Below are 26,267 nucleotides of genomic sequence, written 5' to 3' on the forward strand. Positions count from 1 at the left end.
TAGAGCGCCTGACTTGCAAGGGTGAGACCACTGGGGCCTGTGAGTACAATCCCTGGCACAACACCAACCACCACAGATAAAGTGTGCAAGTACTGCCAACATACATACTACCACAGAACGACAGAAACAACAGCTACACTGAAGGGAAGGGGGAAATGTGTGTGTGTGTGTGTGTGTGTGTGTGTGTGTGTGTGTGTGTGTGTGTGTATGGAAGGGGGAAATGGCTGGGACATGGATATATGGATACAGAGTATAGCAAGGAAGGCACTTGCCTTGCATAGGCTAACTTGAGTTTGATCCCCAGCAATATGTACAGTCCCCTGAGTTCAGCCAGGAGTGATCCCTAAGCACAGAACCAGAACTTAGCCCTAAGCACCTCCAGGGGTACCCACAAAACAAAGTGTTTATTTATTTATAATATTATTATTATTATTGCTTTTTGGGTCACACCGAGCAATGCTCAGGGGTTATTCCTGGCTTTGCACTCAGGAATTACTCCTGGCGGTGCTTGGGGGACCATATGGGATGCCGGGGATCAAACCCGGGTTTGCCATGTGCAAGGCAAATGCCCTACCCGCTGTGCTATCGCTCTGGCCCCAAAACAAAGTGTTTTAAAGTACCTCATTAGGACTGAAAATGTGGCTTAAGTCGTAGAGCACATAGCTGGCATGTATGAGACCCTGTTTGATCATTGGCACCACATGCCATAGCTGCCAGTTCAGCAGTGCTGGGTATGGTTCGAGTGACCTGGGAGCATTAGTCAGAGTGATACATATATATATATATATATATATATATATATATATATATATATATGGGGCTGGAGCAATAGCACAGCGGTAGGGCATTTGCTTTGTGCGCAGCCAGCCCGGCCGAGCCGGGTTCAATTCCTCCACCCCTCTCGGAGAGCCTGGCAAGCTACTGAGAGTATCTCGCCCGCACGGCAAAGCCTGGCAAGCTACCCGTGAAGTATTCGATATGCCAAACACAGTAACAAGTCTCACAATGGAGACGTTCCTGGACCTACTCAAGCAAATCGATGAACAATGGGAGGACAGTGCTACAGTGCTCTCTCTCTCTCTCTCTCTTTTTCTCTCTCTCTCTATATATATATCTCCAGGGCCAGAGGGATGGTACCGTGGGTAAGGCACTTGGCTTGCATGCAACTGACCAAGTTTGATCTGTGGTACCACATATGGTTCCCCAGGTACAACTAGGAGTAATACTGAGCACTACCAAGGTGTGGCTCAACCCCCTCCTCCCCAGTTACATAAAAATTTAGTCGTTGTAAAGCTTAATCTTAGGAAATTCAGTAATTAAATGAACCATCCAGTAAACCCTAAGGGAGATGTTAAAGATCATCTTTCATAGATCATCTTTCATAGAATTTGGCCCTTGACCAAATTCAACACCCATTTTTTTTTAAACAATAAGGGCTTTTAAACTTTTTTGTTTTGGGGACCACATCTGGCAGTGCTCAGGGCTTCTCCTCCTTTTGTGTATTAGCTGGGGAGTCACTGCATCTGGCTCTGTGCTTGGAGGGACCCTGCAGACGCAGAGGTGGAGGGGTCACCTCTTTTTCCCAATTGCATCTGTCCCTCTGAACAGGCGACTGCGAAACAAGACCGCCGGGAGGCTGGCGGATGCGCCCCTGGTCCGGCTGAGCCGGTCCCCTCCCTGCCCTCAAGGAGCCAGCCACCCTTGACACCTCGGGGGCCTCACTGCAGGGCAAGCTGAGCCACAGCTCCGCCCGGGTGCCCCGAGGCAAACAGCTGCCCTGGCGGAGCACCTGGACCCGAGGCACTCGGAGGGCGCCACTTGCCCGGTTTCCAGGCCTTGGGGCTCAAGCCGGTCCTCTGACAGGCCGTGACCACCACTGCCGCGGAGGACGGGGACGCTTCTGTCCCTGGCGTCTTCCTCCCGGACCTCCTCTCCAGTGGGGCTTCTCCTCGGCGACGCGTTCCTCAGGCACCGTTTTCCCGAGGAGCGCCCCTCCAGGCGTCGCCTCGCCCGCTACGCCCCGCTACGCCCCGCCCACCGCCGCCTGGAAGCCCCCGCCCCTCCGCCAGGCCCCGCCCCGGCGCCGCGCCCCCGCCGCGCCCTCGCCCCGCCTGAACGCCGCCGCCTCAGCCGCCGAGGCGGCTCCGGGAGGCGGCCACTCACGCGGACGACACTGTCTGTCAGTCATTCTCCCGGCCCCGCCCCCTCCGCCAGGCCCCGCCCCAGCGCCCCGCCTGAACGCCGCCGCCTCAGCCGCCGAGGTGGCTCCGGGAGGCGGCCACTCACGCGGACGACACTGTCTGTCAGTCATTCTCCCGGCCCCGCCCCCTCCGCCAGGCCCCGCCCCAGCGCCCCGCCTGAACGCCGCCGCCTCAGCCGCCGAGGTGGCTCCGGGAGGCGGCCACTCACGCGGCGACGTTGTCTGTCAGTCATTCTCCCGGCCCCGCCCCCTCGACTGAGCGTCGCAGGCGCACGGCCGCGGAGGCTGCCGGGACGGGTCCAAGATGGCCGGGTGCCTGCGGTCCGCTCCCGTCAGCGGCCCCGAGTCCCATTCATTGCCCCGTTGCTGAGAGGGGTCGCGCGCCGGTCCGAGGACTCCGGGCGCTGCCCCCGTGGGCCGGGAAGGCGCCATGGCGACCCTGGAAAAGCTGATGAAGGCCTTCGAGTCCCTCAAGTCGTTCCAGCAGCAGCAGCAGCCGCCGCCGCCGCCGTCTCAGCTGCCTCAGCCGCCGCCGCAGGCGCAGCCGCCGCCGCCTCAGCCGCAGCCGCCGCCGCCGCCGCCGCCGCCGCCGCAGCCGCAGGGCCCGGCCGGGGCCGACGAGCCGCTGCACCGACCGTGAGTGCGCGCGGGCCGCCCTGTCCCGTGGGAGGCCGCGGGCCGGCGGTGACATCACGCCGGGCGCGGGGACGGACGGGCGCAGGGGTGTCGGCGGGGCCGCCTCGACTCGGCCGCGGCGTTCCGGACGCAGCCCAGTTTCCGCGCGCGCCCCGAGACTGCGGGGGCAGTGTTGGCTCATGCGAGGACGGAGCTGGCCAGTTAGGTCCCGTCTCAGAGCTCGGGCACCTGTTGCGGCCGAGGGGGCGGGCAGACCCTCCCGTTTGCCTCGTCTCTGCAGCAGGCAGTTCCGAGTCCCGGCTCACCCCGGCACGCCCGCGCCGCTGCCGCCGAGGGCTCTTCCCGCCCGGAATCGATCCAAAACTTTGATCTCTGCCTCTTGCTGCTCTGGCAGAACCCGAGTTGCTTGTGTACAGAGTCAGGGTACCAGGGGCGTTCCTTTCTACAGCCAGCTTTGATAAAGTAGGTCTTTCCTCTTAACTTACTTGAAGGTAACGCGTGAGCCGCTTGTTTGCACCTTATTTCTGTGTGATACATTAACATGTTAACAAAGGCCAGAATTAGAGAAGGGCAAGAATTCCACTTTCTTTTCGTTTCTTTCTTCCTGGTCCGTTTCAGGCAAGTATTATAGTGCATCTTCTTCTTCGCGTGTATCCTTCCCGATAGCATCCAGACCTGTTTTAAGATTTTAGAATTGAAACCGAAGTCTTTCTTTGTTTTTTTCTTGGGGCCACACCTTACTGTGCTCAGGGCATACCCCTGGCCCAATGCTCAAGGATCACTCCTAGTGGGACGGTATGGAGTGCCAGGGATCAAACCTGGCGTCACCGCACACTAGGCAAGTCCCCGACCTGCTATCCTATCTTTCTGGCCCCCCAAAGCAAGTATTTCTGTTTAGTAATTTTGAACGGCTCTCAATGTGTGGAAATCAGCGGAAGTAGCTTAATCATTAGTAGTTTAAATAAAATGCATGGATCTCAGACTTGCTGTTGAGAAGACGGGTATGTATGAATCGAGAGTCACACACTCTGCTCGAAAGTTTGGATGTCAGCTTTTCTGTTCAGATGCTTCAGCAGGAAGACCTGTTCTGCAGAGTAAGGTTGGTCAAAGGCAGGGTAGAAGGGATCTGTTCTATTTCTGTGTCCCTGCTCACTGTTTGTGGAGGTGTAGTGTCACAGCCATGCTTGGGCTTTGCTCGATGCATCTTGGTCCCTGCTTTCAGCACAGATGCATGGTTCTGTCTGGGACTCACGTCATCTCTGCAAGGCTGACTTGCCTGGGAGTGGCAGAATTTGGGAGCGTCCTAATAGTAAATTACAAGGCCCCTGACACTTGTCACAGACACTTTCTCATCCTCCTTCAGATTCCTGTCAGCTTGTTCATTCCTCAGTGCGTATTCCTGAATGTCCCTGCGTGTCAGTCACTTCCGGGTGCGGTGTTAGAGCAGTGAACAGATGAAGTGCTGCCCTTTCGAAGCCTTCGTTGAATATCCAGCAGACACCCCCAGGGCTGGCAACAGCTTGTTGGGTGGTACTGCACACAGGCACGGAGCTGGGACTGCATGTCTGGGCTCTGTGTGGTGTGGTTATGGATGTTCCAGATTGGGTGTCCAGGGAAGGACTTTGAAGAGAGACCAGGAGATAGAGCTGTCAGTGTGGGTGGCCCAGGAGCTCTTGGGCAGGTGAACTGGTCAGAGCCCCCTGCTGGAGGGCTCGTCTGGATGCCTGGCTGGGCATTCTCAGTAGGAGGGGAGCGCCTCACCAGCCCCCCAGGGAATCCTTGTCAGGAAATGAAGACAGGCCTCAGGCAGCTCTGAGAACGGTAGGCACTGGAGGGTCTGGTCCAAGGAGGGCAGAATTGCAGCCTGCTCCATGGACATAGACAGGGCCATGGGCAGGAGCGGAAAGCAGAAGGATCTGTGGAGACCTGTGGAGATCCAGTGCGCAGGAAGGGGGCGCCTGTCCAGATGCTGGCAGTGTGGTGAGAGAACTGACTGAGATTTATGTATTTGCTGATTTTGGACCTCACCCCGTATTGCTTATTCCTGGCTTTGAGCTCAGGGATCACTCTTGGGAGGCCTCTGGGGAACTGTCTAGGGTGCTAGGGAACAACCTCAGGTCAGCTGCACGATTCCTGTACTATCTCTCTGGCCTGTGACTGAATTTGGTTTTTATTTTGGGCCACACCCGGTGCTACTCAGGGCTTATCCCTGGCTTTGTGCTCAGGGAAACCATCTCAGGTGCCAGGGATCTAACCAGGTTGGTCACGGTGCAAGGCAAGCACCCTACGCACTATACTGACTCTTTAGACGCCCCTCCCCCATAGTGAATGAGGAGTTTTGATTTTTTGTGGGGCAGTTTGTTTTTGTTTGGGGAGCCACACTAGACTGTGCTGAGTTATAAAGTAGAACCAACAAGGTTTGCTATCTCTGTCTTAACAGTTTAGGGACACCTGGTACAGGATTCAGTTTTGAGAAATCCAGAAAACAAACCCCGTTGCAGTATCTTAAACAGGTAACAGTGAAAGTAAATGGGTTGTTAAAAATTAGCATTTGAAAAAATTAGTAAGTTTATCCATAACATTTCTTACACTTAGTTCGCAAACCCTTGCTTAGTTATTTGCCTTTTTAGTCTTGAATTGCAACAGTTCTTCAATTATTTGGAGGTAAAGGTAAAGGCCCTCCTGTTGATCATCGATTTGCTCGAGCGGGCCCAGTAACGTCTCCATTGGAGACTTTGTTGTTACTGTGTCTGGCATATTGAATACTCTCGGTAGCTTGCCGGGCTCTCCGAGAGGGGCGGAGGAATCGAACTCGGGTCGGCCATGTTGGCTGTGTGCAAGGCAAATGCCCTACCGCTGTGCTATCGCTCCATGGAATATCTAGCTTATCAGATATGGCTTGTGGTTTCTCTTCCCTTGCTGATGTCCAAACATGCCGGTTTGGTTGCTATACTTTGGTGATTCTGCTTTACTTCATATCTAAGAAACTGTTGCCTGGTTCTCCATCACAAGGATTAATTATTCCTATGTTTTCTTTTCTTTTGTTTTTGGGCAATGCTGGCTGTGCCCAGAATTTACTCCTGACTCAGGGATCACTCCTGGTAGTGCTCGGGAGACCGTATGGGGTGTAAGGGATCGAACCCAGGCCAGCTGTGTGCAAGGCAGAGCTCTATCTTCTCTAGTATTCCACCGGCTCCTCTTATACTTTCTTTTAAGAGTTGTGAAGGATTTCCCCACCTCTTTTTTTCAGGGGTTGTGGGGGACTCTGTATGATACCTGGAATCAAATCTAGGCCTGATGGTTCAATGACCAAGTCTGAAGATGTGGTCCTTCTTAGGCTGGGTAGTGCTAGGGACTACCAGAGCCACTCCTGATGGTGCTGGGGGGATGGGACATCTAGATGAAGCCACAGTCCTACCTCTGTGCTAGCTCCTTGGTCCCTTGGGTTAACTTTTTATATTCTTTTTCTTTTGCCTCTGAAAAATCTAGTTGTCTAGTTCTCCCCAAAGGAATTATCTTGACATCCTGTTGAAATGTAATTGCACATAAATGTGTGGATTCCCCCCCCACCCCCGCTCTCTCCCTCTTTCTCTCTCTCTCTAGCACTCCCCCCTCCCTCTCAGACCATACTCAGCAATGATCAGGGCTTACTCCCAGCTCTGCACTTGGTGTGGAGCTGAGGTGACTATTTGGGGTCCCAGGGATTGAACACTTGTTGGCCTTGTGCAAGACAGATAACCTACCTGTTGTATTATCGTTCCAGCCCCCAAAAGTATGGATTTCTTTATTCCATTCATCTCCGTGTGTATTCTTCATTAGTATCAGACAGTCTTGATCACTGTAGTTTTGTATCTTAATTTTAAATAATCAAATTTGAGGTCTCCAATGTCTTCTCCTTTCCTCTCCTCCCCTCCCTTCCACTCCCCTTCCCTCCCCTCCTCTCCTCCCTTCTCCTGTCCTCTCCTGTCTTCTATACCTGGTGGTACTCGGGGCTTACTCTTAGCTCTGCACTCAGAAATCACTCCTGGTAGGGCTTAGAGGGCCCTATGGGGTTCCAGGGACCAGATCTGGGTTGAACATAGGCAAAGCAGACTTTATCCCTGTATACTATCTTTTTTGCTCCAATTTTTGTCCCTTTTCGGTGTTGTTTGGCTGTCTGGGGCTTCTTGTGTTTCTGTATGAAGCATGAATTCATTATTAGTTCACATTAGTTCACATAGTTGACCCGTCCCATGTGGTCACGTGAGCACTACCAGGAATGATCTCCTAAGTGCAGAGCCAGGAGTAACCCTGAACACTCTAGGTGTGGACCTCCCACTGCCCCCCCCCCAAAAAAAAAAAGAATGTGGCCCCTGAGCTCAGCCAGAGGACACTCCTGAAGACAGATTCAGGAACCATGGGTATGACCAAACGTGATCCAGTCGCACATCCCTGCAGCCGGGAGCACTGCCCAGTGAGGCCCAGGTAATTTCTTTCTCTGCAGGCACTGAGCCACACAGTTTCCTTGGGGCCTCATAGCTTGGCTGGGCTGCCAAAAGTTTCTGGGAGTGATCTCTTGGGTTCCTGAGCAGTTGGTAGGTCTCCTTCCCTCCCCCACATCGGAACCTTCTTAGCTGCAGTCTGACGCAACTAATGGCAGCCTGTAGTTTATCCTGCCCTGGGCTGAAATCTGATGGGATTGTAAAGGGAGCATACACAGGGAGTGGGTGCACTTGGCTCTGCTGCTTCCCTGGCACCCAGAGTGAGCCCTCAGCAGCACACTGAAACCAGAATAAGTAGATGAAAATGGTGGGACCACGGTGGGAAAGCCTTTCAGTTGCTTTTTTATTTTTTTTAATTATTGCTAGTTAAAAAAGTCTTCAAGTTCTATTTTTTGTTTTTGGGCCACATCTGCAATGCTAAGGGGTGTTATTTCTGGCTCTGCGTCCAGGAATTAGTCCTAGTGATGCTCAGAGGACCATAGGGGATGCCAGAGATCAGGCCTGGGGGTGAGATGTACAAGGCAAATGCCCTACCCGCTGTACTATCACTCCAACCCAAAGTTATGTTTAAATAGCATGTATGAAAAACAAAGCTTACTTTTTGTATTTTCAAAGGAAAATACCAGGTTTTGTCTTCCCTGGTTTGTGAACACACACAAGCGTTTAGAGGTGTTCTTTTTGTTTGCTTGTGAGCAGTACTGGGGATCTGTTGCATTTCTCATCACTTAGCACTGTGTGACAAACATTGTTCCAAGCAGCCTATGTCATTCCTGGGGGTGCTGGGAGCACTCTGTGAGTGTCTGTGTTGGCCAGACAAAGGTCCTCCCACTCAACTCTGCGGGCCTCTGTTGGAGTCTCTGCATTCAGGGTCCCACCCCCTTACTCCAGTCCCCAGAGTCAGTTAGCAATACACCAGCACCCTTGGAACAGATGGATCCACATGTATTCTTGTTTTAATAATAAGAAAAAGTGAAACAGTATGAGAATTACAAGGGCATTTAATGGTGTGTTTGGTGGAGTTATTTCAGTGTTGGGCTGTGTTAGAGACAACACTAAGCCTTAGGTCTGGGGGCAGCAGAAAGGGCTCAGTGGCCCGGCACCTGCCTGACACTGCAGGGAACCTCAGTACCACTGGTGCAGCATCTAAAAAAGTATCGTCTGACCATTGTTTTGATAGCATTTGTGAGAAGCATAGAATCTGTTAAACCTTGCCCCGCCCAGTCTCTAAATCAGAATCTACATTTAGCAAGTTCTGCAGAACTTGATTCTATGTAACTTTAGTTTTTAATTTGGGGCTGGTGGGGTCATACCTATATGCTAGTCCAGGAAAATGTTACTCCTGGCGGTGCTCAGGGAACCATAATGTTATGGGTGCTGAGGTGCTGATGGGTGCCAGGGTCAGCCACATGCAAGGCAAGTGCCTTACCTACATCTGTGCACACTTAACAGTGTGAGTCACTCCGCTGCCGACCACAGGCCCTAGCCTGGTGCTCAGAGACACCATCAGCATTTGGTCTTGAAGACTTAGGTTCCCAGCATATGTGCAGGGGCAGCTGAGGCCAGAGAATCCTGGGTCCTTCTGCACTGAGCATTCGTGCAGGTGGAGAGGAAGTTGGAAGATTAGTCAGTAGGGACAAGCCTCTTTGATTGGGGCTCAGGGCCAAGTTGATTGGAGCAGGTGATCTGAAGGGCCCCTTTCAGCAAGGGCCTGCTGCATGTTCTGGGCGCAAGCCTCACAGTGATGACACACGGAGATTAGACACAGGACACAGGATAAGGGAAGGGGACAGCAGGAAGTGCTCTGAGAAATGATCTTGAGCAGAGTTGGGGAGCACATCACGTGACTCCAGGGGCAGAGAGGGCTTGGCAGAGGCCACAAGGCAGGAGTGCTTCCTGGTGTGAGGGATTGTACAGAGCTAGTGTTTAGAGCAATACAAAAGGCAACACAAAAGGCAGAAATAGGAGAGAAGGTCAGAGAGGCAGAAAACACTCAGGAAGCCTTTAGAACCCATAGAAGGCTCTCATATTGTACTCTAGCCAGATGCATGCTGTCGTGTTACAACAAATGGTCCAATTTATGGGTTCGCATGCATATGTGTGTGGTTTGGTGGTTTTGGGGCCACACTGAGCAATGCTCAGTACTTATTCTTGTCTCTGAACTCAGGAATTGAATCCTGGTAGGTCGGATGCAAGGCAAGCACCTTACCCACCGCACTGTCATTCTGACCCAGTGATTTTTTTTTTCTTTTTTGGGGTCATACCTGGCAATGCTCAGGGGTTACTCCTGGTTCTGCACTCAGGAATTACTCCTGGCGGTGCTCAGAGAACCATATGGGATGCTGGGGATCAGACCCGGGTCTGCCGCATGCAAGGCAAATGGCCTACCCACTGTGATTTTTTTTTTCAAGAGCACATTGTTAACATTCAGTTTGGCACAGATGAAACCAGGTCACTCAGTCATTGCTGGTGGGAATATAAAATGATAGATACTCTGGAATACATATTAGCCTTTTGTTTTGTTTTTCTTTCTTTTTTTTTTTTTTTGTAGAACTGAACATATGTTTTGTTACCTTATGAGTCAGTTGTGGCACCCCTAAGCATTTATTCCAGTTAAATGAACATTAGGTTCCTTTTAGCCCCAACTGGAAATTGTTTAGCGGTCCCTCAACAGGTGAATGCTTTAAGCAGTATCAGGGAATTTTCTCCTGGTACCTGGGAGGGAATCATGCTGGGGAAAGCCCCAGTCCCCAGAGGTTCTGTTCGGTGGGCCTCTTTACCTAACCTCATTGAAATGACAGTTTCTGGTGTTGGAGCTGTGGGGAGGGCATTTGCCTCGAATGCAGCTGACCTGGGTTCAATCTCCTGCATCCCATATGGTCCTCAGAGCCCGCCAAGAGAGATGTGAGCGTTGAGCCTAGAGTGTAGCATGGCCAGGTGTGCCCCCCCCCCCCCCCCAAAAAAAAGAGGGGAGTAAAGAAATGAGTTTTAGGAATGGAGATTAGTTGCTGATTGCCAAGATTGGGATACGGTAGTAAATGTCTGGTACCAGACCAGAGTAGCTGGTAGCGTTGAGAAGGTCAGAATCTGGATCTCCTTGGAGGAAAATCAAACAACATTTATAAACTTTGTTTTTGGGGTTTTTGGCCATACCCTGTGGTGCTCAGAGTTTATTCCTGGCTCATGCTACTTACAGCAGTGCTTGGGAGCTGGATAGTATACTGAGTGGAACTCAGGCTTTTGTGCATGCAAGTCCTGTGCTCCACTACTGGAACCACATCTGCAACCCTTCTCCTTCCATCCTTGTTAGCCTTGTATGTTGAGAGAGACTTGATTTCTCTGAGCTGCAGTGTTCGTGACTGTAAGATGGGGATCAGAGCATTAGCAGTATGTGAGGATGGAACCCCGTTTCCCCAATTTTACTGCTGACATTATAGATACTTTTCATGGATTCATGTCACTCAATGTAAGCTATATGAGAACAGTCCCTTTTTTTTTTTTTTTTCAAATAATGTAGGCCGTCTCCCAAAGAGGAATCGAAAGAACTATGCTTGGAGTATCACACTTCACTCAAATGAGAGAAAGAATCCGGAGTTCTGACCTTCGTCGACAGTCAAGAATCAGGGACGCTGTCTCATTTGCCAAGGCGTTGAAAATCAGATGGGCTGGATAGATAATGAGATTTGGAGACGACCACTGGACTAGAGCCACTACCGATTGGATTCCATGGGACGTCAAAAGATCACATGGCCGCCCACCAACAAGATGGTCAGACTTCTTCGTCAAGACCCTGAACGATCGGTTTAGGCTCTTTGTCTTCCTAGAATGAGCAGATGCCATTGGGCTACACTAGCACGTGATGGGGATGAATGGAGACGTTACTGGCGCCCGCTCGAGCAAATCGATGAGTAACAGGATGTCAAGTGATCAAGTGAAATAATGTAGGAGTACTGCTGTTTGTTCAGCCATTGATTAAGCTGATTGAATTGAGCATGAACTCCACATTACTTTTTTATTTCATTGTATCACCCTAAGTCAGAGTTACAAAGCTTTCATGTTTGAGATTCAGCCTATAGTGATGGAAGACCCATCCCTCCACCAGTGCACACTTTCCACCACTGATGGCTCCAGTGTGTCCCCCCCGCCCAATCCTTGTCGTCACCCTGCCTCTATGGCAGACAATCTCCCCAATACTCTCTCTTTAATTTTGGGCATTATGTTTTGCTTGAATTTTCCCACCACTGTTCAAGCCTATGTGCCAGGGGCAGGCGCTAGATTATTTTCCATTTTTAGTATCATGAGAATTTGCTTGGCCATGATTGTAAATGTAAATTTCTAGATTGTAAATGGTTGGGTTCCAGAGACATCTCTGTATGGTACTAATCCATTTTGGGATTTAATTGGGAGTCTCTGGGCCAGGGCTATTGGTACTCTAAGATGGCGCCCAGAGGAAAATTGTGGGCATGACAGTCTTCTGTGTGGGCAGGGACCCAGGGAGGGACAGACCAAGCCCTCTGCCTCATGTGGCCTGGAGATTTAGTCCTAGAACCTGCATACCGAGGGCCTTGCTTGTAGAAGCTCTTGGTCACTGGGATTCCATCTGGAGTAGGTGGGGAGACTGCACCTGCATCTGGGGTGCCCTGGTGATATCGGCCCGGTATGGGGCCCAGAGAGATCTCTGGCACTGTTGTGTCTTCTGGGATCGCTGCTGTGTCTTTGGGCCAGGGCTGTTGGTGAGCGAAGATGGCGCCCGGAGGCAAATTGTGGGTGTGACAGCCAGTCTGCTGGGCAGACAGGGACCTGGGAAGGGCAGCCCAGGTCCTCTGCTGCCATGCGATCCACAGGTTTAGTCCTGGAACCCGCATACCTAGGGCCTTGCTTGTGGAAGCTCTTGTTCACTGGGATTCCATCTGGAGTAGGTGGGGGGGGGGGACTGCACCTGCTCCATCTGGGGTGCCCTGGTGATATTGGCTCAGTATGGGTCCTGGGGAGATCTCTGGCGCTGTGGTGTCTTCCAGGACTTGCCTCTGTGTCTCTGAGCCAGGGCTGTTGGTGCGCTAAGATTCACATTACAAAATTTTCAGCAGATTATAGAGATGGTGAAGTCAGACTGGGTATGGCGGTGATTTTGTATTGTGGAAGCAAGTGGCTGCTGGGGACTCTGCTTGGGTGGGCACAGGCCAGCCTGCTCCCTCCAATTTACTTTGGTCTGTTCAGCTATGCATAGGTCCAAGCTTAACTGCGGCTTTTGATCTCTTTCGAGATTTATTTAGGGGTCTCTGAAGCAAAGCCAGAAGTAGAGCTCACAGGGTGGCCCTGGAGTTGGTTCATGGGGGTGACTGCCAGTGCTTCCATGTGTATTGGGAAGTGGGGGGGGTGTAGCCCATCCCACCTCTGAGAAAGCCATGAGCTTGTATAGCTGAGCCAGAGGTGGTTTGTGGGTGTGGCTCCCACATACCTAACTTTTGGCTGATTAATTTCTTGGTAAACTTGGTCCCAAGTTGTTGGGGTCTGGCTAAAGGAACAGCAGCAATTTTGCGGTATCAGGAAGCCTGATGGCACCATCACGCTTCTGATGCACTCGCCCGGCAGGTACAGGTGTTGGTGGCACCATACCCCCTTTTTTTGTTGTATTTTCTGTTGAATACAAAATATCAAGCTCATCTTCAGTTCTCAATTACGTTCATTGAATTATTGGAACTATAACCTAGTTTTTTAAACAAAATACTTACTAAAATTTTGCTTTTGTTTTTCAAGACAGATTCCCCCCACCCCCGTCAGCTTCATGCTTTAGAAGCTTCTTAATTTCTTTCCTTCTCATAATTATAAAATATCACTTGATCACTTGACATCCCATTACTCATCTATTTGCTTGAGTGGGTGCCAGTAACGTCTCCATTCGTCTCTGTCGCGTGCTAGTGTAGCCCAGTGGTGTCTGCTCATTCCAGGAACATGAAGAGCCTCAAACCAGTCGTTCAGGGTCTTGACAAAGAAATCTGACCATCTCGTAGGTAGGCAGCCACGTGATCTTTTTACATCCCGTGGAATCCAATCGGTAATGGCTCTAGTCCAGTGGTTTTCTCCAAATCTCATTACGTGTCCAGCCCATCTGATTTTCGACACCTTGGCAAACGAGACAGCATCCCTGATTTTTGATCGTCAACAAAGGTCAGAACTCCGGATTCTTTCACTTGAGTGAAGCGTGATACTTCAAGCATAGCTCTTTTGATTTCTCTTTGGGAGACCCGAATAGTGTTCTCATTCTGTTTTCGTAGGGCCCAGTTCTGTGAGGCATATGTTAATGCAGGAAGAACAGTGGAATCGAAGAGATGTGCCCGGCGCCGGAGGTTCTTCATCCTCTTAGCTATTTCTTTGGCTCTCTTGAAGGTGTTCCAAGCCGCTTTCTTCCTCCTGCACAACTCAGGTACCAGGTCATTCATCATCTTGACTTCTCAACCTAGGTACACATAACTGTTGCATTCGGAGATGTTCATTCTGTTGAGAGCGAATGGAACGTCAGGAATGACACCGTTTCTCATAAACATTGTCTTTGTGAGATTCAGCTGGAGTCCTGCCTTTCCACACTCATGGTCGAAGTCAGCCAGCATTTGTGCTGCTTGGCTAAGTGTTTGGTGTTATTAGAACGATGTCATCAGTGAAGTGGAGGTGATGTAGTTGCCAACCGTTTATCTTCACTCCCATTCCTTCCCATCCCAGTCATCGCATGACATTCTTGAGGGTGGCACTGAAGAGTTTCGGTGAAATGGTATCACCCTGCCGAACCCCTCTCTTGACATGGATGATCACTTCCTTGTAGAATGGTGAGATCCTGGTAGTGAATCTGTAATACAGCTCATGGAGGATCCTGATGTATTGAGTTTGAACGCCCTGTTTGGCGAGGGCTTCGATGACAACTTCAGTCTCAACAGAATCAAAGGCCTTCTTTAAATCAATGAATGTTAGATAGAGCGGCATCTTGAACTCCCGAGAAACCTCAATGAGTTTGGTTATTGTGTGGATATGGTCGATTATGCTGAATCCTTTTCGGAACCCGGCTTGCTCACATGGCTATTCTTCATCTAGTGTTCTGCCAGTCCTATTTAGGATGACTTGAATGAGCAGCTTGTAGACGACAGACAACAGGCAGATTGGGCAAGTTGCCAATGTTGTGGATGTCTCCCTTCTTATACAGTAGTACAGTTCTGGTTTTCCATTGGGACAGAACCTTGCATTCAGATAGGTAGCGTGTGAAGAGCCAAGCCAGTGTATTGATGAGTACTGACAGCAGGTTCTTCAGGTGTTCAGGTCTGACCGTGTCTGGGCTGAGTGCTGTTTGCTTCTTTACCAACGAAATGGCGTGTTGGATTTCGGAAGGGAGAACGTTGGGAACAACATATCCATCCTGCGGGATTGGGTGTGTGGGCAAGTGGACATGGTTATCGAAGAGATCCGAGTAGAAGTCATGGATAATCTTCTCCATTGCCCTTCTGGAAGATGTGATAGATCCATCAGGACGTCAGAGGGCACTCATCTTGGTCTTGTAGTTGGCAAAGGACAGGCGGGCATTGTGAATGCTATTCCCAGCTTCTGCCGCATCTGCCACCACTGCTGCTCTTCTCTCTTTGAGATCTTCTTTATCGCTTCTCTGCACTGCTTTGTGAGCTCGGACGTTCGCTTGCAGTTACCTGAGGCTTGCACCAAGCCACGTTGGCAAATGAGCCCAAGAGTTTTCTTTTTTTTTCTTTTTTATTTATTTATTTATTTATTTATTTATTGAATCACCGTGGGAAAGGATACAAAGCTTTCAGGTTTAGGTCTCAGTCATGCAAATATCAAACACATTTCCCTTTACCAATACTTATTTTTTACCATGAAGAACCCCAATAAAACCCCACCCCTCACCCCTCCCAGTCCCTGTGGGGCAGATGAATTCTAGTTAACACTCTATCTGCTTTGATTAGATTCATTGTTTCAATAAAAGATAAGATTCACCACTATTATTTAGAGTTTACCCCCCCCCCAAATCAGACAAACTGAAAAAGCATTGTGAAGTGATTTGCTTTCTACAGCTGGGTTCAAGAATTAAATGTTGGTTTTGGATTTCTGCTATTTTACCTATTGACCCTGGAAGTATTTCTACTGAAAGTCAGATAGTTAAGAAATTGGTTTCTGTGCTCTGGAGTCGTGACCGTGCTGGAGAGCCGCTAGTGGGGGGCAACTGGTGGCCTCGGTAGGGCGTGAAGGGCGGACCGAAACGCCCCCCTTCCCATGAGGTTTTAGTCGCCCCCACTCCCCCGGCTCATACCTGCTGTCCACAAGGCTCCCATGCGGCCGCCATCTTTCTTTCCAGAGAGGAGAAGGCGACTGGGGCAACACCCTTTCCCCTCCGGAGAGACATGATGGCCTGGATTAACGCATAGTCCGTTCACTTTTCTGCTCCAAGCTGCCGGGTTCTGCATTAAGTCCTTGTGCTTCTGGGGCCGTGGCCGTGCTGGAGAGCCGCTCGCCGGGGGGCAACTGGTGACCTCGGTAGGGCGTGAAGGACGGACCGGAACGCCCCCCTTCCCATGAGGTTTTAGTCGCCCCCACACCCCCGGCTCATACCTGCTGTCCACAAGGCTCCCATGTGGCCGCCATCTTTCTTTCCAGAGGGAGGAGGGCGGAAGGGACCAACACCCTTTCCCCTCCGGGCAGACAGATGGCCTGGATTAACGCATAGTCCTTTCACTTTTCTGCTCCAAGCTGCTGGGTTCTGCATTAAGTCCTTGTGCTTCTGGGGCTGTGGCCGTGCTGGAGAGCCGCTCATGGGGGGCAACTGGTGACCTCGGTAGGGCGTGAAGGACGGACTGGAACGCCCCCCTTCCCATGAGGTTTTAGTCACCCCCACACCCCTGGCTCATACCTGCTGTCTACAAGGCTCCCATGTGGCCGCCATCTTTCTTTCCAGAGGGAGGAGGGCGGAAGGGACCAACACCCTTTCCCCTCCGGGCAGACATGATGGCCTGGATTAACGCATAGTCCTTTCACTTTTCTGCTCCAAGCTGCTGGGTTCTGCATTAAGTCCTTGTGCTTCTGGGGCTGTGGCCGTGCTGGAGAGCCACTCATGGGGGGCAACTGGTGACCTCAGTAGGGCGTGAAGGACGGACTGGAACGCCCCCCCCCCTCCCATGAGATTTTAGTCGCCCCCACACCCCCGGCTCATACCTGCTGTCCACAAGGCTCCCATGCGGCCGCCATCCTTCTTTCCAGAGAAGAGAGGGCGAATGGGGCAACACCCTTTCCCCTCCAGCAGACTTGATGGCCTGAATTAACGCATAGTCCGTTCACTTTTCTGCTCCAAGCTGCTGGGTTCTGCATTAAATCCTTGTGTTTCTGGGGCTGTGGCTGTGCTGGAGAGCCGCTCGTGGGGGGCAACTGGTGGCCTCGGTAGGGCGTGAAGGACGGACCGGAACGCCCCCCTTCCCATGAGGTTTTAGTCGCCCCCACACCCCCGGCTCATACCTGCTGTCCACAAGGCCCCCATGCGGCCACCATCCTTCTTTCCAGAGAAGAGAGGGCGAATGGGGCAACACCCTTTCCCCTCTGGGCAGACATGATGGCCTGGATCAACGCATAGCCCGTTCACTTTTCTGCTCCAAGCTGCTGGGTTATGCATTAAGTCCTTGTGTTTCTGGGCTGTGGCCGTGCTCCAAACTTAACTATGATTTTCAGAGAGAAACGTTGGGTGGTTTACTTCCCATGGTTCACTTTGTATATAGAGAGAGTCCTAGTTCCCGCATACTCGAGCTGTGCTTGTAGAGGCTTCTGGTCACCGGGGTTCCATCTGGGGGAGGCGGGATGCAGTACCTACACCATCTGGGACTTCCGGTGATCTCGGCTCTTTTTGGAACCTGTTTTTTTTTTTTCCCCTTCGGGATCTGTGGATCCCGCCCTCCATGTAGTCCTTCTCTTCGGCTGAATGCTTTAAAGATGGCGCTGGGGGGCGGGCTGTGGGCGTGACTTCTGGAATCTGAGGTTACCTGGGAGTTGTAGTCCCGGCAGATTTGAGGAAAAGTCCTAGTTCCCGCATACTCAAACTGTGCTTGTAGAGGCTTCTGGTCACCGGGGTTCCATCTGGGGGAGGCGGGATGCGGTACCTGCCCCATCTGGGACTTCCCGGTGATCTCGGCTCTTTTTGGAACCTGTTTTTTTTTTTTCCTTCGGGATCTGTGGATCCCGCCCTCCATGTAGTCCTTCTCTTCGGCTGAATCCCAAGAGTTTTCGAAGACAGGCGTCTCTTTTTTTTTTTTCAGGAAAGACTTTTTATTTATTTATTTATTTATTGAATCACTGTGGGAAAAGTTAAAAGCTTTCAGGTTTAAGTCTTGGTCATGCAATCATCAAACACATTTCCCTTCACCAGTACTTATTTTTCACCACCAAAAACCCCAATATACGCCCTCCCCCCATCCTCCCAATACCTGTGAGGCAGATGAATTCTAGTTAACACTCTATCTACTTTGATTAGATTCATTGTTTTGACAAAAGATGCACCATTATTATTTAGAGTTTGCACCCCAAAATCAGACCTGCTGAAAAGGCATTGTGAAATAATTTGTTTTCTACAGCTGGTTACAAGAACCAAATGATGCCGCGTAATTTTTGATTTCTGATATTTTACTTATTAAGCCTGGAAGTATTTCTGCCGAGAGTCAGATAATTATAAGATTGGTTTCTGTGTCTCTGGAGCCATGGCGGTGCCAGAGAGCCACTCGTGGGGGGCAATTCGTGACCTCGTGACCTCGGTAGGGCGTGAAGGATGAACTGGGAACGTCCCCCTTCCCGTGAGGTTTCAGTTGCCCCGTCATGACCGGCTCATACCTGGCTGTCCAAAAAGCTCCGAGGCAGGACAGGCGTCTTTTTGTGACTATCTCTCCCTCGGCGTTCCTCACATAGTCATGGAGGTGCTGAACCAGTCGATCATATTCTTCCTCAATGTTGTCAACGACAGCATCTTCCCATGTTGCCGCAATAGTACCAAAGAGCTCCCAGTTGGTGTTCATTCTGGGATTTCTATTCTTAAACTTTGCACCCCTTTCTCCCTGCTCCATGAAGTAGAATTTTGCACGAAGGAGACAGTGGTTTGATCCCGTTTGGAATTTTGGGACAACAGCGACATTGGTCAGGCAAAATCGTTGATTGAATATGATGTGGTCAATTTTGTTGTGGAACCGTCTACCAGAAGACTCCCATGTCCAACGTTACCATGGATGGTCTTGGTCGACATGATGAACTCTCTCACCCTGTTCATTCCATTCTAGGCTATGGGTCCCGATGTGGAGTTCTTTGGCTGATCTTCTGGTCCTATCTTGACATTAAAATCACCAAAAATTATCTTGTAGAATTTGTGGTCTTCTTTATAGAATTTCTCCAGCTCCATGTAGAACTTCTCAGTTTCTCTTTCATCATAATTGGATGTTGGTGCATAGACAACGAAGATAGAAACTGCCGGCAGTGAGCCACATCTATTCAAGTGTAATCGTCCAATTCGGGCATTCAAATGAATCAGTGCTCATCGCCAAGTTCGTGTTGACAAGGACACCGACACCACCGAAGAACAGTTCTTCTCCAGTGTCGAAAACAGCGTGATTTGATTGATGCCTTCTCGTCTCAGTCAGACCAATGATGTTGTACCTGATCTTTCATGCTTGTTCCATCAGGTCCTTGATGGATGCATCCGATGCCAGCATACGTGCATTGAAAGTACAGACAGCCATTTTTGTTCTTCTTCGTTTTGGCAGCCCAGTTCGGCCTTGAGATTTTTTTAGCCTCTCCTTCCTCATCCGTCTTAATGCTGCTGTATTGGTGTCTCTTTCAGGGTCAGGGGAATGAGACCCATTGTATTTACTGGTTTTGGCATATCAAATACACCATGGATAGCTTGCCAGACTCTGTCATATCACGACGACGACCATCCTGTTATTCGTCGATTGCCTCGAGCAGGCCCCAGTAACGTCTCCTTCGTCCTAGCTCTGAGATTTTAAAAGAAGTATCATATTCAAGGCTCTTTCAGAGTTAGGAGAATGAGACCCATCATTGTTACTGGTATTTGGCATATTGGATATGCCACGAGGCTCTGCCATGTCGGCGGGATATTCTCAGTAGCTTGCCAGGCTCTCTGAGAGGGATAGAGGCTTTTAGGGCGGCCTCTAATCGCCCTTACAGGTGTTACCATGGTTCAAATCATATTTGAACCCCATCAAATATGGTAGTGCGGTAATCTTGGAAGATGGGCATTAAGTATCGTATGATGTGTCACCTATAAAATATATCTCATGTATAATATCATGAAAAGTATATAAAATTGTGACTACCATCCAGTCAGGAAGTAGAGTTTGGTATCATCCCAGAAACTCCTCAATTGAGTGTTTCTTCCTGATTAGTCTCCCTGTTCTCTAGCGATGATCTTCAGTGTTGTTTTATATGCCTTAATTGGGTTTGGGTGAGGGGGCACTACTGGCACTGCTTAGGGTTTATCATGGCTCTGTGCTCAGGAATCAGTCTTGGTGGTGCTTCTGGGACCCTGTGATGTTCCAGGGGGATCAAACTGAGGTTGGCTAAGTGTAAGGCAAGCTCCTTGACCCCTGTGCTCTCTCTGACCCCAATTGCCACCATTTCCTACGGTCAGGTTTCCAGCATCTGCTTCCAAGGGGGCTTATAGAGTCGTTGGGTTTCTGGGCCACCCATGTGGTTGAGCAGCTCCCGTGGATTCCTCTTGTGGGTCCTGATTATGGTGTTTTGCCCATTTTCCCCCCATTTGTCTTTGTATTTATACAGTTTAGCTGACATGTCAGTGTCAGCCAGAGATTCTTGTTTCTTTTCTCTTAAGATGTGAGTGGTGGTGAAAACTCATTTGTTACTTAGACATTTGGATGGTGTAGTTTTAAATACCTTGGATCATTATAGTTCTAGTCTGAAATTCTATGGAGGGGTGTGTGTGTGTGTGTGTGTGTGTGTGTGTGTGTTTGTAGGTGACCATTTTCCCATAATTTCCACACCTATTTTTCTGCTTTTCATGTAGAACAAATCTTTGATATATCCATTAATTGGTCATATTAAATTCCATGGGGGAATGCATTGTCACTTTCTGAAACGTGAATTTATGTGTCAGACAGCAGAAGAAAGACGACATTTCAAGCTGGGATTGAGTAGGCAGTGGACCTGCAGGTGTGGCCATGACAGCCAGCCTTCGGCCTGGGGGCTTTTGACTTGAGAGGGAGGTATGAGGGCGCCGAGCTAAGGGCCTGCTGCTCTGTGGGGTTGGAGCCTTGTGCTGGAGCTAGTGGCTTCCTAGATTCACTCATCCTGTTGGCACTGTCATGATTCTCAGTGGGAAATGCTGGGAGGATAAGGATTCCTTTCAAGCTTTCTGTTATTTTTGCTTAAGATCTGTGTGTTATCTGAGAGAGCGTTTGGTCCCCATACTTTAAGGGGAGTTATTCTCCAGTATGAGAACAGAAGGAGACATTTTGGGTAAGATTTCTATTTCATTTGCCTCACGTGGCTGTATTTCTCATGGCTCTACATGCAAGGTCACTCCTGGTGATACTTGGGGAACCATATGAGATGCTGGGGATTGAACCTGGATCGGACATGTGCAGGGTTAAAGCCCTACCCACTGTACTATCTCTCCGGCCCCTACCTGCATTTTTAGTTGATATTTTGGTGTGAGCCTGTATTGCACATGACTTCAGCTATGTTAGAAGTAACAGTGGGCTTAAGAAAAACCACAGGGCCAGGAGGTAGGATGCAGTGAGTTGGACCTGGGGGCTTTGGACTAGAGAGGGAGGTGTGAGGGCGGCCTAACCGCACTAGACCTGGGTTCCATCTCCAGCACCACATGGCCCCCAGGCATCACCAGCTACAGCCATGGAGGCCCCGAGTCCTGCTAGTGTGGCCCTGGTAGTCCTTGGCAAGTGGCATCTCAGGGCCTGATCAGTTGGCCAGTTTCACCTGAAGTTGCCCTGGGCTCCCTGAGCACTGCTTGGAAAAGCCCCCTACGTAATCCCCTTCCCCCAAAGGAAAAAAAATATGGGAGACCAGATCGATAGTATAGAGGAGAGGGTGTTTGCTTTGCCTGTGGCCAACCTGGGTTCAATCTCCCATGTCCCATATGGTCCCCTGAGCACCACTAGGTGTAATTTCCAAGTACAGAGCCAGGAGTAACCCCAGAGCATTACTGAGTGTGACCCAAAGAGGGCAAAAAAAAAAAAAAAAAAGAAAGAAAGAAAATGGAACAAAATCAGAGGATTTTGGTTGGAATAAGGTTTTTAGGGCTGGAGTGATAGTGTTGTGGGAAGGGCATTTTGCCTCAGCCAACCTGGGTTCCATTCCTGGCATTCCATATGGTTCCCCAAGCATTGCCAGGAATAATTACTGAGTGCAGAGCCAGGAGGTAAAAATAACCAATAAATTAAATAAAAACTTTCATGCTTCTCACGGGCTGGAGTGATAGCACAGCAGGTAAGGTGTTTGCCTTGTACGTAGCCATCCCGGGTTCAATTCTGCCGCCCCTCTCAGAGAGCCGGGAAAGCTATCGAGAGTATCTTGCCCTCACGGCAAAACCTGACAAGAAGTCTCACAGTTTGTTGTGAGACGTTACCGGTGCCCGCTCAAGCAAATCGATGAACAACGGGAGGACAGTGCTACAGTGCTACAATGCTTCTCACACAGAATGGGCACTTATTATTTACTCTGTATTTTCTTTTTTTTTTAAATTTAATTTAAAAAAATTTTTTTTTATTTTTTATTAGTGAATCACCGTGAGGTTCAGTTACAGACTTACAAACTTTCGTGCTTGTGTTTCAGTCATACAGTGCTCGAGTACTAATCCCTCCACCGGTACCCATTCTCCACCACCAATGATCCCAATATCCCTCCCCCCCATCCCCCCATCCCAACCCGCCTCTGTGGCAGGGCATTCCCTTTTGTTCTCTCTCTCCTTTTGGGTGTTGTGGTTTGCAGTAGAGGTATTGAGTGGCCATCATGTTCAATCTATAGTCTATTTTCAGCATGCATCTCCCATCCCAAGCGGGTCCTCCAACCACACTTTACTTACTCTGTGTATTTTCACACTGAGACCAGCAGCCACTGCCTGCCTGTACCATTTTATGATTCAGGAGTTTTTTTTGACTTTTGCTTGCTTTTTGAACCACATCTGGCATGCTCAGAGGTTACTCTTGGCTCTGCACTTAGGAATTATTTCTGACGGGCTCAGGGAACCATATGGGATCTCTGGGATCGAACCGGGTCAGCCACAAGGTAGACGTGCACCCTACCCACAGTACTATTGCTCTGGTCTCCCGATTCTGGAACTTTTAACTTTTAACTGAGTGTGGAAAGGACTAAAATTTAAATATAATAGGGTAGATTTCTTTTTCTTCTAAAGGGCCTACATGGATAAAAAGTAATTGTGTCTGAGGGAAGAGGAAAAGCTTAGTCATGTGACTTCTTCACCTATGATGGACTTTGTCCTTGTTTGGATCAAGATTCCTTTAGAAATAGTAAGAACCATTGGCACTCTGCTGTGAGCTTGTGGGTGACTGAGAAATAGAGCTGGGGGAGTGCAGGACATTTCCCAGCGAGTTCCAGAACTAGGGATTGTGCCATTGTTCTTTTTGGGGGGTTGTGGTAGGCGGTACACAGCTAGTGGTTCCTGGACTCGTTCCTGGTGTCCCTGGTGTCCTGATGGTGCTGGGGATTGACCTGGGCACAAGGCAAGCAAGCGCCTTCTTTTTTTCTGGCCCACAGCTGGCGATGCTTAGGAGTCACTCCTGGCTGTGCACTCAGGAATCACTCCCAGCAGTGCTCAGGCGACCATATGGGATGCCAGGGTTTGAACCCAGGTCGGCCGTGTGCAAGCAAATGCCCTACCTGCTGTACTATCTCTCTGGTCCTTTAAAACTATGCTTTTATCTTCTTTTTGTTTTGGGGCTACACCTGGTGATTGCTCAGGGGATACTTCTTAGTGTGACCTCAGGAATCACGCTTGGTGGTGCTGAGGGACCATATGTGGTGCCGAGGATCAAAACCAGCATGCACAGCAAATGCCCTAGCCACTGTACTGTCTCTGTGGCCCTCTACTTTTATTTTATATCTTGGAACTCAGAATAAAGTGATTGCCACTTAGCTTCTGAATTCTGCTTGTGAGACTAAGGAACTTTGGCACTGGTTTGAATATGTTTAGCCTGGAGGTCAGATGCCTAAATAGTTTCCTGTGTTATTTTGGTTAATCTTGTTTGTTAGCAGAGAGACAAAGTTTCCCCTTTTTTAAAAAACATTCGTATTTTTAGTGTATCAGTGGAGGTAAGAATGGCTACCAACCTCTGCTTATGGTGTGCATAGTGCTGCTCCTCCACCACCCCCAGCAGGATGAAGACCCTCCTCCACTGTCCTGCTGTCACGTCCAGGCCACCTTTTCCTCCCCCTCCCAGCCAACCCCCAATTTTTATTTATTTTATTTTTTGGTACTTTTGGTGATGCTCAGGAGTTACTCCTGGCTCTGTGCTTAGGAATTACTCCTGGTGGTGCTTGAGGGACCATATGGGGTGCCGGGGATTGGCTGCATGCAAGACCTTACCACTGTATTATCTCTCCAATGCTCAATTTTTATTTTATTGCTATTATTTTCTCTTAGGGTCTTGGGGTCACACCTGAAGTAGGTGCTTCGGGACTACTCTTGGAAGTACTTGGGGGTCCCTGTGGAGCAGGGGATGGAACCCAAGTCCCTGCATGCTAAGTACATGCGCCAGTGCTCCAGCCCTTTGAGCCACCCCCAGCCTGGGCAAGTCCTCATGTGCCTTTATAAAAGGAAAGGAAGGTGTGTTGACAGCATCACTGAGCTTTTCTTAGCAGCAGTGAGTTTGGGGAGCCCTTGGTTGAGTTGTACTTTGTCTCTCGGGCCTAATGCCATTCAGGCCCCCACACAAAGTGTAAGGGATTATCACAGTAGTGAATGAATGAATGAAGTGCAGAAGAAATGGACTGGACAGTTGAACATGTGTTTACACCTTGTCTTTTTTTTCTCTTTTAGAAAGAAAGAACTCTTGGCCACCAAGAAAGACCGTGTGAATCACTGTCTGACAATCTGTGAAAACATAGTAGCGCAGTCTCTCAGGTAATTTGAATTTTCTAAAGCAGCTTTGAATCTTCTATGAAAAGAATATATTTTCAGTCTCAGTGGGTTACAATATTCTCTGTCCCTTGTCCTAAAACCTTTAGAAAAATCCAAAAGGAAATAGTCATTCCCCCTGCTTATGAAGCAAGGCTGTGCAGAGTAGTATTTCTATGTACATTAGATGAGTGGTATAATAGCACCCCAAGTTGTAGTACCCGAGTTTGATCCCTAGCACCCCCTGTTTGGTCCCCTGAGATCTTCAGGCATGATCCCTGAGCACAGAGCCAGGAGTCAGCCCTGGGCACTGCTGGGTGTGGCCCCCCAAAAAAGAGTAGCATAATAGTCTTAACAGTCTTAACCATGATGGTAACTGCGCAGCAGGTTTTTATTTAATCAGTATTCTTGGTAACTGATTATTTAAAATGATCCTTTGTTTGATATTTGTATATTTCTTGCAGTCATTGATAGGAGACTGTCCTATTGGTCCTGCTGTTTCTCTTCTTCTCTTTTCTTTGTCTTGATTTGGGGCTCCGTCCGGCAATGCTCAGAGCTTACTCTTCGTGGGATCTGGGGACAATATGGTGTGCTAGGGAACCAAAGCTGGATTGATAGCGTGCATGGCAAGCAGCCCTCCCTGCTGTACTATCTTTCCGGCCCTCTTACGCCTTTTTGGCTTTTCCTGGGTAGTTTGCTGGCTCCTAGGAAAGGGCCGCCACTCTCGGGCTGCTACCTGCTCTCTCCGTCTGGGATTAGAGGTCGAGGCGGGAGCCTAGAGCTGACTCCCTTGCAGAACTGGCAGCACTTTCCTTTGTGACTTCTTTGCTAATTGTCTTGTTCGCTTTTCTTTTTTGTGTTATTTTGGGGTGGGGGGGCCCACAGCCAGCTGTGCTCAGGGTTTACTCCTGGTTCAGTGCTGCGGAGTTCGGTGGTAGTGCTGGCAAGCTGGAGTCAGCCCAAAGCAAGTTCTTGTCCACTGTCCTTCTCCGGCCCCTCTGCTTTTGGCAGCTATCTTGTTATTCGCTCTTCCTAGTGCCATGAATGGGAAATAGTTTAGACTTCCTTCTGACAGATGGTCCTGTGATTTCTGGCTTCTGTTGCTCACTGGGTTTGTGACACAGTATTTCTCTCCTTCTCTTTCCCAATGAATAAGGAATTGGCATGTTGCTGCTGGAAGCTGGAGACTGCCTAAAAATCTATTAGAAAAGGCTCTGAGGCTAACAGTCTTGACCTTAATACTGACAGAACCTGGTTATTCATTTACTTTTACTGTCCCCTGCGTTTGTGCTTTAGACTGGCACTGTGACTTCACATACTGTATTTCACTTGAGCTCACGTAACCGTTTGTGAAGTACCAGGACAAGTTTCTGTTTCTGTCTGATTTGTAGACCTGTTGTGGGAGCAGTAGGAAAGAACAAATGAGAGTGTTGGAAATGAAAATATAAAAGTTCCAAGTTAGGTGCTGTTGTAGAACACTGTTAAAAGTGGGAGGAGTTAAGTTCTAGCCCAGCTCCTAAGAAGCTGGCAGGTTCAGCTAAGTTGGACTCATTTGAGCCTCCATTGCCTCATTCCTGAGGTGGAGACCCATTGTAGTGACAAGGGGCCCCCACAGGCATCCAAGGGCAATCTCACGAGCTCCTACCTCTGTGGGTGGCTGTGGGAGCTGCCACCGCTCTGTGGTCACTCCTCTACTCCACCAGCTCCTTCTCAGAGACAGTCTTTTCACCGAGCAGAGAGATCTCTTCAGTGTGAGCGCTTCATGTTTAGACTTACTATGTTTCGTGAAGATTCCCAGTGCAGT

At 49.6% G+C, this 26,267-nt stretch overlaps 1 protein-coding gene across 3 annotated transcripts in view; it reads left to right on the forward strand.

Annotated features, from left to right (window-relative positions):
- The first annotated feature begins 2,494 nt into the window (after positions 1-2,494).
- HTT (huntingtin) overlaps positions 2,495-26,267 on the forward strand; it is a 110,799-nt gene continuing 87,026 nt past the window's right edge. For all 3 annotated transcript variants that reach the window (XM_056132659.1, XM_056132660.1, XM_056132661.1), the window contains exons 1-2: positions 2,495-2,836; positions 24,386-24,469. In XM_056132659.1, coding sequence (XP_055988634.1) covers positions 2,631-2,836; positions 24,386-24,469 — 290 coding nt within the window. In that variant the 5' untranslated portion in view covers positions 2,495-2,630. The remainder of the gene's footprint in view (positions 2,837-24,385; positions 24,470-26,267) is intronic.

The sequence above is a fragment of the Sorex fumeus genome, unplaced genomic scaffold (assembly GCF_029834395.1).
Source record: "Sorex fumeus unplaced genomic scaffold, SorFum_2.1 ptg000095l, whole genome shotgun sequence".
Lineage (NCBI taxonomy): Eukaryota > Metazoa > Chordata > Mammalia > Eulipotyphla > Soricidae > Sorex > Sorex fumeus.